This window comes from Glycine soja, chromosome 2 (genome assembly GCF_004193775.1).
Source record: "Glycine soja cultivar W05 chromosome 2, ASM419377v2, whole genome shotgun sequence".
In the NCBI taxonomy this organism is placed as follows: Eukaryota; Viridiplantae; Streptophyta; class Magnoliopsida; order Fabales; family Fabaceae; genus Glycine; species Glycine soja.
The window spans coordinates 10,049,720-10,066,438 of NC_041003.1; the positions used below are offsets into that span (position 1 = coordinate 10,049,720).

General features: G+C 30.0%; 1 protein-coding gene and 1 long non-coding RNA gene across 4 annotated transcripts; both read left to right on the plus strand.

Moving 5' to 3' along the window:
- Nucleotides 1-1,248: 1,248 nt before the first annotated feature.
- Nucleotides 1,249-5,873, plus strand: LOC114386325 (F-box/kelch-repeat protein At1g26930-like). 3 transcript variants are annotated; one of them, XM_028346316.1, is made up of 2 exons: nt 1,249-1,546; nt 3,540-5,873. In XM_028346316.1, exon 2 carries the CDS (start codon nt 3,610-3,612, stop codon nt 5,227-5,229), a length of 1,620 nt encoding a protein of 539 aa, XP_028202117.1. In that variant the 5' UTR covers nt 1,249-1,546; nt 3,540-3,609; the 3' UTR covers nt 5,230-5,873. The 3 variants fall into 3 exon arrangements, with proteins under 3 accessions (XP_028202117.1, XP_028202101.1, XP_028202109.1); XM_028346300.1 differs by lacking the exon at nt 1,249-1,546 and adding an exon at nt 2,656-2,964; XM_028346308.1 differs by lacking the exon at nt 1,249-1,546 and adding an exon at nt 2,656-2,813.
- A 4,454-nt stretch (nt 5,874-10,327) lies between these two features.
- On the plus strand, nt 10,328-15,198 carry LOC114370827. The gene is made up of 2 exons (XR_003657930.1): nt 10,328-10,743; nt 14,917-15,198. It is a non-coding gene; the product is annotated as an uncharacterized LOC114370827 (long non-coding RNA).
- Nucleotides 15,199-16,719: the final 1,521 nt, after the last annotated feature.

Here is a 16,719-nt window from a genome sequence, read left to right on the forward strand (position 1 = left end):
TTTAATCGCATCTATCCAATACTTAAGGGACACAAAAAAATGACGTCTTACAATTATACAGGTAACAGTTATATAGCGCATGCATATTTTTTTAATATAAGCAACAATTCCACGTTATATGCCTTTTATTCGTGTCAATAAAGAAGGAATAACAATGTTTCCACTAAAAAAAGGAATAATAATGCAGAATAGGACAAACCTAAAAACAAAAGAATAACACGTTTAATCAAAATAAATATTGTGCAAAAATTATACCCAAAACAAAGCAATGACAAGTCAATTAATTGAATCACAAGAAAGTTCCTTTTGAAGCATGCACAACCTTAATTTTAATCCTTTTTAATAGTGCAAAGCACCGTGTAAATTTAAAAAATATTGTTTAGATATTTTCAACCCTTATACCTTCCCCTTTATTTTGATTTTGAAGAAATGTAGTATTTTTGTGGTTACTGGTTAGTCAATTAAATGCGCATGCAGTATGAACAAGGAGGCGATCATGGATAAGAACAAATGAACAACGCCATCTTCAATTGTGTCTAATTAAATAATTTTAAACAATGGTATAATTATAATTATGATACAAATGAAGATGGCATGAAAATAAGGACCTGCACGAAAATTGACTGAAAATTGAAAATGTCGACCAACTTTGATAAGAGAGAAAACAAAACAAAACACGTCGAGGGATAAAGTATAGATTAATTAGCGTGGCAGAGAAGATGATGATCATGATTATAATTGACGGGTGATAGCCACGAAAGAGCAAAAGGAAACCCTATCAATCAAATTCAAAGCCTATGAGATTAGATAGGGGAGTAGTGACAGTTGGAAATATAATTAAAAGTTTGACATGATTATAGTATATAACACTAGTACTTAATTAGAGAATCTCGCCATCTCCATACAGTGCTTGCAACAAAAATTGGCCTTGATTAATCTCTTTGTTCATTTGTGTCAACCTCTCATTCATGTCAGCACAACTTAATCCTTTTAACAACACTTAATTTGTTTCTTTTCACAATTGTGACATGGGGAATTATATATAGGTTTAAATATAAATGAGATTCTTTTATATATATTTACTTTTTATTTTGAGTTTTTTATAATAAAAAATTATTATTCTAAGATATTGATATATATACCTAATTAAGTCACAACATAATTTTATCTCAACCACTCTTTTAATATATATATATATATATATATGACTTAAATGTTATTAAAGACACATATGTATACCTTAGTTTCAGCCTATAACCATTCAGTTAGATACTTTAGCATACTCAGTATATATCTCCTACTCCCCCGAAAGTTATTGTATTTCCTTATGACCAGTCGCTGCTTTGCTATTGTATTTGACATCATCCCAAACCTTCTCTTTGAATATCATATCATTCCTCTGTCTCCAACATAGCCACCCACACTATCTTGGCTTTTGATCCCGAGATAGATATTTCCCACGTGCTGCCAGAAATGAGTTTGAAGATTCAGTACTGGAACCACCCTTATTTCTCCCAGTCATCGATTCCATAATTCAGTAACCCAAGTGAGTTGCAGTTAATTTCTTTAGTTTCTACTTTTGGATTTGTTTTATCTCTTTAATTACTGAAACCGTCAAATACTTTACATCATTCATGTGAAGTTTCATTTTCAGTTTAGGACTGTTTCTAAAAATGGGCAAGAACGATACAAAATTTCCTCTTTTTTAATTATAAATTTGAATATAAGATTGTAAATGGACAAGAAAGATATAAATCCCATCAAACAGTTAAAAGAGGAGGGCAGTAAGAAATTGAAGTTTGGAAGATAACACAATCTGCTTTTTTGACTTAAGCATGATTTACACAAGCCGTGTTTAGGTACAGTATAACAACAAATCATGATCAAACTTAAACAATATCATAACAGTAAAAGAAACCTTCTCTTTTTCTTTCCTTTTGTTTTGAAAATTAATAACCAATAAAACCAAATAAAAACACCAACAAATGTTAAAAAGAATTTGACTTATATAAACCGTGTAAAAAAAATTTATTTATGATTGAATTTTTAACTTATGATATCTAAAATTTATAGAATAAATCATTTATACACTGCTTTTTAATTGCAACTATTATATATGTAAAATTTATTGATTTTAAGTACTACCTTAAAAATTATTATTCATTGATAATGTATTTTTTTTTAAAGATATACATCAATTAAACTCCATAATTATAGTATAATCCATCAAAATTGACTAGTCAAGACTCACAAATGAAGAGAGAGAGAGATTTTACGGCTGCCTTTACACGACAAACCAATTAAAACCCGCCACGTCAGAAATCCGCGTCGCATGCGATTCCTCCCCTCCTTTTCACGAGAAATTGACCAGCCGGTAAAATGGAATCAAAATCAAACGGGGCAGAGACGTACCCGAAACGTAGCGGGTTCCACCCCTCTCTATCCGTTCTACACGTGCCTTCACCGGCACAACCGGTAAGCGGTCACTTAACGGCGAAAACTTTGTGTCCACCATCCACCCCCTCGGACAATCACCCCAAAACACAAAAAAACAATTCTTTAAACATAAATAATAAAAAAACTCATAACAAACAAACAATAATAATAATAAATTAGTGGGCAATAATTATTATTTAATTGTGCATTAAGATATGATTTAAGGGAGATAAGGGGGTAGTAGAGAGAGTCGTTTGTTTCAGATTTTGCTCCAAAATCAGAACAACCACCAAAGCTTCCATCTGATTTGCAGAGAGTTTTTTCTCAAGGGACCAACCAAGGACACTATAGAGAGAGAAAGTGGTTCTGTTCTTTCTGTGAGTAACGTAACATGCAATAGATACTTTATGAATAGAGAGAGAAAAAAGAGTTGAAGAAAGATTGTTGTTCAATTTGAAAAATTTGCCCATCAAGTACCCTTTTTCTGTTTTCATTTTTTGGTTGGTTTTGCTTCCTATTTCCAACCCTGTAAGTCTCTAAGCACTGTTTCTCTCTGCTTGCTTTTATTTGTTCTCTTCTTCAAGTTTTATTCTTTGTGAATGAGGTCAACAGTTCTTTGCTTTGCTGGGTTTTCTTCTGTTGTGTAAAGATCTTGATTGAATTTTGATTTTTCTAGTTGAATCATAGGGGCGTAAGGAATGGTGGGTTGTGTTCAAAATTTGAAATTTTTGTTGCTTGCATTGGGATGTTGGATTCATTTCTGCATTGGTGTGTTCAATTGAAGTTCGTGTTGTTTATGGCGTTTTGCATCTTTGGGGGGGACCTATCTATCACACGAGAGGCATTTTTCATTTTTCTCTTTAATCAAAGGTTTCGCCTTTGTTATAACATGAGAAAAATGAAAGAAAAAAAAAGAAGTGATTTTGGGGATTTATCTGGGTGATTGGTTTGAATGGATTGCGATATGAAGAAAAAAATTGTGATAGTTGTTGATTGTATGGGCCTTGCTTGTTGTGGTGGGTGTTTAAATTGGTGCAAAGAAGAAAAAAAGGGGCAAAATTTGGGAACTTTTGAATTGAATTTCATCAATTTTGTTTGAACAGGCTCTTGATTTTGCACTGGTGGATTGAAGGTTGTGTCGTTCCTGGATCGTTCTTTCTCTGTTGCGGAGACATGTTGGACGGTCGTTCCTGCGTTGTTCCGAGGTTGTTTTCCGGCACTTGCCAGGCGGAGAACGAATGGTCTTACATGAAGTGCTTGCTGGAGTTGGACATCAAGAATGGCAAACGCCCTATGGGGATTGATGATGTTGAGGAGGATGAGCCCCACCAGCCAAGGAAGTGTACTAAGAAGTTGGATTCTTGCCATAGAGTTGAAATGGCTCGAATTTCATTTCAACGGCAATCTATTGAGGCCAAGGATTCTGTAGTTGTTCCCCCTTTGGATCAAGAGACCATTGAGCCATTGAGTGTTTGTCAAGGAGTTGTTGGAGAAGAAGGAGCTTTGACTGACCGGCTATTGTGTGAGAAAGAACATGAGGGTGATGGTGATTTGATGGATTTTGGTGACCATCAATCTGATAAACAGCAGCAGGCTCAGCCGGGGGATTTGTCAGATTTCGGTGTTCGGCTATTTGATGAAGATCAGTTGCAGCATGATGATAATTTATTGAATTTGAGTGAGCAGCAATCCGAGGGGCGGCAGCAGCAGCACCACCATGGTGGGGATTCTTCGGATTCCAGTTCTCTCTTGCCACGCATGAACCGGGACAGCTCAATCACCTGTCTCAGCCGCTGTTCGAGGTCAGATTATGGTTCTCTCGCCTCGCTGAATAGGAGCTTCCGGAACATAATCCGAAGTGGTGAGCTCTATCAATGGAGGAGACTGAATGGTATCATGGAGCACTGGATTTATTTTTCCTGCGCCCTCCTCGAATGGGAGGCCTATGATCCGATTCGCCAGCGGTGGATGCATCTGCCAAGGATGGCTTCTAATGAATGCTTCATGTGTTCAGATAAGGAATCTTTAGCTGCTGGCACTGAGCTGCTTGTGTTTGGGAGGGAGCTGAGATCCCATGTCACTTACAGATACAGTCTCTTGACAAACTCGTGGACCTCTGGAACAAGGATGAATGCTCCAAGATGCTTGTTTGGCTCAGCAAGCCTTGGTGAGATTGCAATATTAGCTGGTGGGTGTGATTCAGAGGGACACATCCTTGACTCTGCTGAGTTATATAATTCCGAGACTCAAACGTGGGAAACACTCCCAAGAATGAAAAAACCCAGGAAGATGTCCTCTGGGGTATTTATGGATGGAAAGTTTTATGTTATAGGGGGGATTGGGGGGAGTGACTCTAAGCTCCTCACATGTGGAGAGGAGTACAATTTACAGACTAGGACATGGACTGAGATTCCTAACATGTCCCCCGGACGTAGTAGTAGGGGTCCTGAGATGCCTGCAACAGCTGAGGCACCACCTCTGGTTGCTGTTGTAAATGATGAATTGTATGCTGCTGATTATGCTGACATGGAGGTTAAGAAGTATGACAAGGAGAGAAATGTGTGGTTTACCATTGGGAGACTGCCAGAACGAGCAGTGTCAATGAATGGCTGGGGTCTTGCATTCAGGGCATGTGGAGATAAGCTTATTGTCATTGGTGGACCTAGGACTCATGGTGAGGGTTTTATTGAACTCAATTCATGGGTGCCTAGTGAAGGGCCTCCACGGTGGGATCTACTTGCTAGAAAACGTTCTGGCAACTTTGTCTATAATTGTGCTGTGATGGGATGCTGAAGCATTGAATTGTCAAAGTTAACAACACATTTTGATGCTTCAAGTCCAAGGAGTTGCACAACATTGATTCATCCGTTGACACAGGATTCTTGCTAATTGGTACTTTGCCCCCCCTTATTTCTTTCTATAATATTTTTCTTTCAAAGGTTGGGGATGATGGGGACAAGATTCAGATATTACTCAAGATTAGCTGAGAAAAGTTTTATGTGGAGGTGCTCTTCAGTCCTCCCCCCCCCCATGTTTAAAATTTCAACCAGTATTTTGTTACATTTAAATTGGCATCTTCCCCCATTTACATTGACCTGAGATTTTCAAACTTTGGTATCATCTAGCAAAGGAATAGATTAAATAATTGAAGTTCCATATAAACTTAGGTTACTGGTGTTGTTTGTTTAAGTGCTTCTAAGAACACACGACTGGATACTTGATTCTCATGACATAAATTTCCTAGCTTGAAGGAAAGAAATAATTTTCTGAGTTTATTTTTTTCTTTTTTCCTTTTCTCAATTCTGTATCGATTCAATTTTCCATTTGAATTCATGGACTTTGTATCTTGAACTCTCTCTGGTCTGGAAACTGGTATATGACCCTTCCATTTATTTCTTACCGCAGATATAAAATGCTATCATAAATAGAATTGTTTATCTCCATTTTGTTTAATGGTGAGATGCATCATGATGCAAAACTCATGGATGCCAAAACTTAAATAGAGGAAAACTTTCCATTTTTACATTGTGCAACCTTCATGGAAAAATTAGTTTGCTTTTTCTGTCCAAATAATATTAATTGTTTTGTTGTTTTAAAAATCATTGTTGAACTTGTGATTAATAGAGTTGTTTAATGTGTGGTTAAGAACTAAATGCTTGAAAGTTGAAAATTTAGATCAATGATCTTTATTGTTAGCCATTGATGGAATGCTGCACCACATCATTGAGCCATTATTACTATGTTGATTGGAAGCCATCCAACAAACAACTTTTTTGTTGTCTTCGCAATTGCATGAACCTTATGTTGGCCTTTATTTTCAAGTGTCTTATACATGCAGTGCAGATGCTGTTGAAAACTTGAAATTGAGATATGCTTACATCTAATTTGTCTAAAGCCTATTGTAGCTATTCGATCTTTCTAATTTTGTTGGGTTGTTGCATAACCATTATTAGACATCAAAAGTCCTTCAACATCCTAAGTTTATGTTTGGTTAAATTTCTCAATAAGCACTCGCAAGAGAAAAAAAAAACAATAAGGTCAAATAAATTAAGCTTTTTCACAAGTTAAAATAAGTTTTTTAGAAGTTAAATAAGAGAGCATTTATGAAAGTTGAAGAGGGTGAGTTTGTTTTGACTTACAAAAGAAGCTTAAATGTTTATTTTTTATTTTCTTCTCTTATTAAGAAATTTATCCAAATAAAATTTTAGTCTACTACTCGACAATCCACAATTGTTATTAGTAGAAATCAAGAACAATAATTGACTAAAGTATGCCATATAGTGGAATCATGTGAAACAGAAGTGAATTCTGAGGTATGATGCACATATCAAAGAACATGAAGATTGCACCACGTTATTCATGTCAACAAGTATCTCAAGGGCATTTATTTAGATTTTTTTAGAAAAGGAAGCATTTTACTAATAATACAACATTTATTATATTAGGGACATAAAAAGCTTTACTTTTTGTTTAATATATATTTTTTGTATTTTTAACAAGTGTGATACAAGCATTTTGCCTTTTCCCATTTATTAAACCTATGGTGCATAAAAGTTCTACACAAATAGAAGAAAAAGTTGTGTAATTCAAATGAAAATGGAAGATTAACTTGGAACCAGTAAAACTTGATGTAACATGCCTTAGAGACCAATGAAACACTGTTAAATCTCTGGATCACTTTAAGGGGAAGCAGTAAGCTTGTATTAACAGAACTCAAGGTCTCGAATGCCACCCATGTAAATGAAAAAAATAAATAAAAAGAAAGCCATAGAAAAGTGTGAATGTTAAATGTGTTTGGTGATTCAAATCTTATTCTTAGGAAAGTATGAATGTTTAAATTACTGACATATATGGGTGTCGGTGACAAAAATTAAAAAGAATGTTTAAAGCAAGTGTAGAAGAATTTTTTTAGGAAGGAATTTTTATTTTCGAAGTCCAAACAACCATATGAAAAGACTTAACTTGATAAGATTATAGGATATGTAGAGCTGTAAAGAAAAAATGGAATAGCATTTTAAAAAGATTATGAGAAGTCACGGTTGTTACATAACTTCTTTGAAGATAGTACAAGATTGATACATCTTAGGTAAGTGAAGAATTGAGGTAAAAACCCAAAGTGGTATCACTTCCAGGTTTTAACCAAGTCAATAGTAATCACTTCCAGGTTGAAAAGAAGAAAGTAGAAGAGATGCATGTTCAACATTATTAAAAGATAGTTTTCTTTTGTTAGTGTAAATTGTAATTGTTGCATATTTACCTTTATTAGAGTTGTGTTCAATCACCAATGTTCAATGGTATTGCGCCAAGCAATGGTCCAAAACTACCTAGAATCGGAATTTGATTATGCAACAATTATCTGCTATAATATAAAAAGTTACATTTCATCGATCATTTAGTGGCAGAAGTAGCAACAATCATGACTCACTTAAGATAATATAAAGGGATCAACAAGGCACAAATCAAAGGGATCAACAAAGCAAAGTAACACATGAGGAAGATAATGATTAAGACAACCCATGAGGTTGGGTTCGCAAGCAGAGAAATATTTCTTTTATTATTAAACTTTGGAAGCATTAAAGGTCGATATTGCATAGAAGGGGAGGCATTATATTTATTTGCTTGGATTAACAATGAATGTGTACTCTCTTGTATTGGGAGGAACTAGTCAATCCATTATAACAAGAAAACTATGGTCCTTTTAGGTTTCAAAATCCAAATGAATTCATTTGCAGCATTGCACAAGTTGATAGTGTGCAAGAGTTTGCAAAGAGGTTTGAAAGAGTCCAAAATTTGCCTTGTTTTTGAGGGGTTCATTAGTGGGCTAAAAGAAGAATTAAAATTGGTTATTCCAAAAGTCGAAATTTGTAATTTTACATTCTGGAATATTCCGGAAGGAAAAAGAAAGGTGCATTAAACAACTTGGAGGTGCAGGAAACAACAACCATTAAAATATGATCACAGAATTCATAAACCAGAAGTGTGTATAGGGCTTGTATGAGACTAAGCCAGAACTGTGTATAGGGCTTGCATGAGACTAAGGCCTAATCAAACATTGGAATAAAAAATAGAGTAAAGCCTCCTTTTCTCTGACCAACAAAAGAGGAAAATCTATTTGAAACAAAGATTATAAAAAAACCCATTTGGAAACAAATGTTAAAAAAATGAAAAACTATTATATCTTAGGGATAACAATTGACGTGTGGGGATGGGATTGTAGTTGTCAATCATGTTATATATCTTGTGTAAGCCTGCATCTTTCATTTTTTTTTTTTGTGTCGTCAATACTGCATCTTTTGTTAAGTTAGGCTTGTATGAAATCTGAGCCCAAGAAAAAAACGAGCTAATTCAAGGGTTTTTTTTTTTCACTTCCAGAATTATTTCCTGCACTTTTCATGTTACTTGCAGAATGATCAACTCCCCATATTGTTTCCAGAATGACCATTACGAAAGAAATATGGGAAGTGCAAGAAGCAATTATTCTTATTAAATTATGTGTAGGCCTAAAGAAATTTCAAGGGCCGAACAACAGTACGATTGGCCCAGTGTAGTGGTGTCTCTTGAGGCAAAGAGCTTTTGTTATTTCCAAAATAACAATAATATTAATAATTAAAAATGATATTACCAGTATTTTTCTTACACAGTATTAGACTTTCAGAGTGCTGCACAATGTTACCTATCCATCCAGATCTCACGATCACAACTTTTAATTTTCACTATTTAATTTTTCTTTTTATTTTCCTACGTTGTCTTTCTTCAACTGTCCTCTTGCCAAATTGTAAGCGAAATTTTTTCTGATATTTTATGTTGTTTTTTTGAAGGATTTTTGTTTCTCGTTTCATTATATATATATATATATATATATATATATATATATATATATATATATATATATATATATATATATATATATATATATATATTCCTCTCTTTTTCTCTAAAATCTACCTCCTATATATACCTCTAGGGAAATAATTTATTATTAGAGTATAAGAACAACACCACTATTTTTACTCAAAAATATTCTTATGTGAATTTTGTGGGACTTAGTCTAATAAAATATCTCCACTTTGAAACTTAGATTACAAAATTGTGAAATTTTATGTTTTTTTTAAGGATTCCTGTTTCTCGTTTCAATATATATATATATATATATATACTCCTTTCTTTTTCTCTAGAATCTACCTCTCATATATACCTCTAGGGAAATAGTTTATTATTAGAGTATAAGAACAACATCATAATTTTTAAGTGAAAAATATTCTCATGTGAATTTTGTGGGACCTAGACTAACAAAATATCTCCACTTTAAAACTTAAATTGCAAAATTTGTCTCTCTTGTTCAAGATAATTACTCGAAGAATCTCACCTCTGCAAATGGTGTAGACAAGTTCCCTCCACTCATAAAGTTTTACCAACAATGATGGAAATATTACTTCTTCTTTTTTTTCTTCTCTCAAAGAAGATTTCTAGAGATGAGATTATTGAATTATTTGCAAGTTCTCTCTTTATAGAGCAAAGGAATATGACTATGTTCATAAATGTAACTCTTCATGAAAAATAGATATTATTTATCCATCATCCAAATACATTCATCCCATTCGACCCTCTTTTAGTGATAGGGATAGTTTTCAAAGAACTACACCTTCTAATATACAAAGTGGTTAATTGTCACTTATTTATTTATGATACTTCATTAATTAAGGAAGGAATCACAACATATTTTTATGTTAACTCAGAAAATATAGACAATATATACTTTCATTCAAATAATTTATTCCTTAAATCTAAAACTCTTATCATTTTAATTTATCATTGCACAATAAAATAAAGTGCTCATTATTAATAATAGAAAGTCGTACACAATACTTGTCAAATACCAAAAGAAGAAAAAGACCTAACACATGGGAGTATATTTCTATGGATAGAGTTTGCCAAACAACTGCAATATGATCCGCAGAACTTTCTTTTTCATGCCACTATGCTAAGCCATCAATCACTTGAATGAGTAGAGCATCTCTCACAAGGGACAGAAACCGACCTAAAAATCCCAACGCAACATAGAGGATCAATAATACGTGTTATCCACTACTATATATCCTCCCAAACAAAACCTGTGGAACTAAACCCTTTTCCCTTTTTTTGCCTTACCAGGTGTCAAACTAGACTTACCTTAATATCTCTCCAGAATCTTGGGCTGCCCAATTGATCATCACCTCTTTGGGTTCTCCACTTTTCTACCCAATCAAGACTCAAGAGACCCCTTATGCTTGAATTGACCACAACAACAATAAGATCATCATTATTCTGGTACAATCACTATTTTTTTTCTTCATAAAAAGTTTACATGAATTGAATATCAGATATTTTTCCAGATCAGAAAAAATCTTTAGACTCAAAATATTTATAAAAATATTTAAATATTCACAACTAAGTTTTCATATCGGCTTGCATAACTTAAATTCGTATGATTTTGGAAGAGTTTGATCTTTTTTTTGTCTACATCATATATATCATCTTTTATTTTAAATCAGATGAGATTATTATGAACCATAAAGTTGTATATTTTTATATTTAAAATTCAAATTTAAAACCTGTGATTAAGTTGGAACAATCTTAAGACAATTAACTCACACATTTGATATCATATGATTTTGGTCTTTACCATCTAAATCACTTTTGTTAGCTTTATGCTAACTATTTAGTGCACAGAGCCTGTGGCAATGAAGTAGCATAAAGTGCACTGACAGCTAAATCTCTTTAGTGATGGTGGGATATTGGGCTCGTATTCCTTTTGACGCCTTAGCCTTAGTAATGGCCAAGCTGTAAAATCCATCCACCACTACCACTAACTCACCATCGCTCCCACTTTTTGTCCCCATATAAACCATCACAAAAACATTGCACATATATGTACTCAAAGCTATGGTGTGACCCAGATTGCCCAACAACTTTATCCCAATCTTTCTCAAATGGTACAAGATTATCCACATATCACAGCAATGATCATCAATAGGAGCTTCATTTCACCTTGAATTTCAGCCTATACAATGGAAACTACACCTAATTATTTACAAACCAACCTACTCCCATGATTCATTAATTAAGTCTCTCTTATTTTTAAAAACTATTTTCAAGTTAAAAACAAAAAAAAGAATTACAAGAGTAGTTTTTATAATATATATTTTTATTATAAATCAGAGTATACACAACTTATAAAATAAATCTCTCATCTCTCCCACTTTTTATGAATTAGAAATTATGGATATAATCTCTTTTCTCTCTTTTATATATGCATTTCACACATTATTTTAGCAACAAGTCAAATGAACTTTTATTTCAAACCACCCTTCTTTTACTGTATACTCAATCTTGTTAATGGTCTATCTCTGATAATCTATTTTTGTTTATTTTAATATTTATCACTAAATTAAAATTTTAATAGTCTTGTTTAAAATAATTTTTTAATAGTTAAAAATAAATTTATATCATAATTTAAATTATTCTCATTATAAATCTAAAATATAATTATATTTTCAAATATATTTATGTTTATTAATTATATAAAACAAACATTTATCACGGGTAATGCCAAAATAAAATAGTTGTTTTTAAAATAAAATATTTTTTGTTTTTGAAATAAAAGCTATAATATCTCTAAATTGTTGGATTTATCTACTTTTAATTTTCTACTACTTATATTATTTCTTATATTATTTCTTGCATATCATATCGATATATATAATTTGATGAGTAGGACTAAATCATTCACTCTTATTTATATTATTTTTTCAGCGACTGAATGACTAATCTCTGCTTAATATTCATGACGATGATGATGTAAATATATTATATACTTGGAATGTTCAATCTTATATTCTTTCATATTAGGGATGTTTATATGTTAATTTGGATGTAACATAAAATGTGCATGTAACATAAAATGTGCACATAAGTCCATAACTTCTTCATTATCACAGAATATATATATATATATATATATATATATATATATATGTCAAATCCTTAACTTTCAAGTGGATTTCAAGTTCCAATTATATTTAATTGGTTTGGATTTGAATTTTGTTTTTCCAATAAGAACCAAATCAAATCCATTAAGATAAAATTGATTTAGTCCAACTCATCAAATTATGACAAAAATATTTTTTTTTATATTTTTAGTTTAATATGTAATTATTTTTTATTTATATAATTTCTTAGTTTTATATTAATGCAAGATAAAAATATTTCTTGTTCTTTAATGAGTAATGACTGATTATTTATATTATAAATATTTTTTTACAATTGTCACTTAATATATCTCATTAATTATTTTATCTAAAATATGATAAAAAAAAGTTGTTAGAAATATGACTAAATTAACACACTTAGAAATATTAGATAAAACTAGTATTTTAACTTGTATATTGCACAAAATAAATGTTTCTTTTATATGATTAAAATTTATAACAAATAAATAATTTTAAATATATAAACTATACTATAATTAAAATGTAATAAATAAATAATTTTGAATATATAAATTATATTTTGGATTTATGATAAATAATGTATATTATTATAGAACTTTATTTATAATTTCTTTTAAAATACTGAAAATTTGAAATTTAAATTATAAGTAAAGATATTAAAAATAATAGATTAAAAGATATATGAGATTAAGAAACATTCCTAAAAACACTACCGTAAAAAAATAGCTAAAAATTGTAAAATACACTCATTGAAAAAGTGACAGCTAAAAACTCTATGGTTGTAGATAACTATTCTAATTTATACATATAGAAAAATCACAAGAATATAAAAAGTAAATGAAAACAAAAGAAAGACAAAGAAAATATTTAGTATTAAAATTTAGATATATTAATATAACTTTTATATATAAAATTGTTGATGAATTCACTAATTAGAATTTGTTCTTTAGAGTTTCAAGACAATTGAACTCAACACCATACCTTAACTTACAATTACTTAATTTTATAGATTTGTTTATATGATATTTAACTTTTTCACTTGTACTCGATATGAGACTTCATCTCACATTTTTCTAAAAAAATATATTTACTAAATTAATATAAATTAAATTGAATGTTTATATTCATTCATATGATAAAGACCTTTATCTTGTATTAGTTGCTAATTTATTAATGTTTATTAGTAGAAAAATTTGAATTCACTAAATAACTTTTCTTTTTATTTTTTCTTTTTAATCATTAAGTTAATCTTATAACCTCATAAGTTTCGATAGTTGAATGTAAAAATTTTTACTATTTAACTAGTTACCGGAGTTAGTGTGTAAAATGCATTTATAAAGTTGTGTTAATAGCTAGTTTCAGAAGTTTTTACTCTTAGTAATATTCTGGAGTATATATGTAAGCAGAGACCAGAATTTGGTATTTTCTCTGGTTAGTAGGGATGCTAAAATTTGTGCTAATTTCTTAGCTAAGGTGGGTGTCACCCAATCCCAGAATTTGTTGATCTGGGATTCCCCCTCTCCTCAACTGGAAACTCTCATTTTGAGGGATTCTTTATGTAATTTTTCCCATGAAACCAAAAAAAATTGCATTTATAAAGAATAGAAATTATTGAGAAAGTGGGAGAGTAAAAGTCATATTCTAATTTATAACATAAAAATATATTATATTTTTTCTTTAAAGGTTATTTAAAGCAACTTCTCAAAATATTTTTTCCATGTTTTAAATTATTTTAAAAGCTTAAATAAATACACTAAAAATTTTAAAAGTGATTTATCGGAAAAGGCTTGATTAAGAAACAATTAAAATAATTAAATCAACTAATTTCTTATATAAATTTATTTTTGGGTAGAATTTACCTTCACGCAATTTAGAACCGGAATATATAGGTTTGAATACTTGAATTTACCTCAAATGGTGTTAATTTTTGTGATAGTTTCAGTTTTATTTAACAAATTAAATTTTCAAGTATGTGATGGGAAACAATCATTACATTTTTTTCATGAAATAATTATATGTTCTTTTCACTTCATGACATATATTTTTTTAAAACTAGTCAATCATTTAAAATATTTTTTTAATTTTTTTTCAGTCATGTTCAAATTTCTTTGATTAATGTAAAACATAAGATATTTACTAATTATTGATCAAAACAACATTTTATCAATTAAAATAAATTTTAAAATTAAAAACTTACATACTTATGTTTTTAATATATCAAAGTAATTATGTATTAATCAAAATAATTTTTATGCCAATAATTTATATTTGTATATATTTTAAAGTATCCTTACAATTCAATCATTTTTTCTATATAAGAATTTAATTTTTAATTGTGTATTAAAACTTTATTAAAATACTATACATATTTTAATAATTTTTTTAACTCAAGAGAAAATTTGTTGACTCCCAATTAAATATTCTTAATAAGAAAAGTATGCATACACTCTACTACATATTTTACTAATAAATGTATTGCTTCTATTGGTAGGTTTGGCCAGTGCATGAAGATATTGTATGAGATATTATCATGGTGAACGATACACGTGAACAAAATATTTTTTCTTTAAAGTAAACAAATATCAGTTTCATTGTGATAAGAAAATAATGGAATTGATTTGACATGAACGGTAGAGAAAATGCAGAAATGAATAATAACGTTGACATGTACTACACCTAAAAATAATTGGTGGATTGTGGGCATATGGATTTTGGATATGCTTTCTATTTTGTGTTTGTTTTCTCAATGACACTCACTTGGCTTACGTTATCATATTCTCTGACTAAACTTGATTAGAGATTTTTGGGGAACCAGAGTATTTTTTTTTATCGAAAATTAAAATTTAAATATTTGAGGTACTAGAATTTATTTAAAAATTTAATTTTTTTTAATAAATATGCTTTCGTATGCACATATTAGAAAGAACTATAATTATAATATTACGTACATAACAGACAAAATATGATTAGGGATTAATAATGAACCAAGACTTGATTCATTTAACTAATTAGTGCAATGAACAACGATTATGATTTAATTAAAGTTGTACTTTGAGTGGAGGAACCTAATTGATAAACGTGGAAATTTTATACCCATTGCTTTGTTTTGTTGCAACTTCCCCATTATCGCAAAGGAAATGTATATTCTATGATCGATGCGAAGTCAAACCGATCACTTTCAGCTTTTGAAATGGGTTTCAAGTTCCTTTGTATCCTCTGTTTATTTTTTTAGATTATAACTACCTTTTGTAAGAAATAATCTTATTTAAATTAGGAATATTTATAGTATGATTTTTAATCTTCTCAACAATTTTTTTCCTCTATAAAAATTGTCATGAACAGAAGAATATCAACCAGAACCAACTTCTCTTTTATACGTGTTTTGATTATTATATATTTTTTTTTCTCAAATTGTTTCATAGTCAAATCTAGATATTCTCATAAAAGAATAATTCAATTTAGACGTGAGTTAAATAATTTTATTTTTCTTAAAACTATCTTGTTCTATTTCAGAACAATATATGTGGCCAGAATAATGCCGCCTTGTAAATAAAACCTTTCCAAATTATAATTGATATTAATAATACTTTTAACGTAAGTGTTGAAGAATAAACTTACTTATCTTACTAACTAATCTAAATATTTTATTAGCATTATTTAAGTTTTTAATGAAGAATCAAACGAATTGTATAACTAAAGTTTATCCTCCCAGTACTGACCCGGCTCCCTAAAGTCACAATCAAACCTACCCCAGTCTTCATTATATTTGGGAAAGAAAAATGGATATCTAACATAACACCACTCTCATAAAGAGTTAACAAGAGACACTTATTTAAGAAAAAAAGTTTAAGAAATTTTATAAACAAATTTTTATTTTATATTTTTTATAGAATAAGTATTTAATTAAGGTAATTTTCAAATATACCAAACAAAAGATATTAAATAAATAATCTATCAAAAAAGAGGAGAAGTTGTTCCATGTTTAGTGTTATATTTAATGCTTTAAAATTAGACCGATTATTAAATGGATAAAAATATTGTCCTACAGACAGATTATAATTTAATCAAGATTAAACCTTTAATAACTAAATATTTCATATTATATTAAATAAAAATTAATACAAAATTATATGAAGAATAAATTAAACACAATTTTAAATTAATATAAAATGATAATACATGACACTAAGATAAAAAATATAAAGATAGATAATAGTAATAATGCGTATATAAATTCCACATATGTCTTTATTGATTCTAAAAATTATTTTAGAATGAAATATTACAAATCATT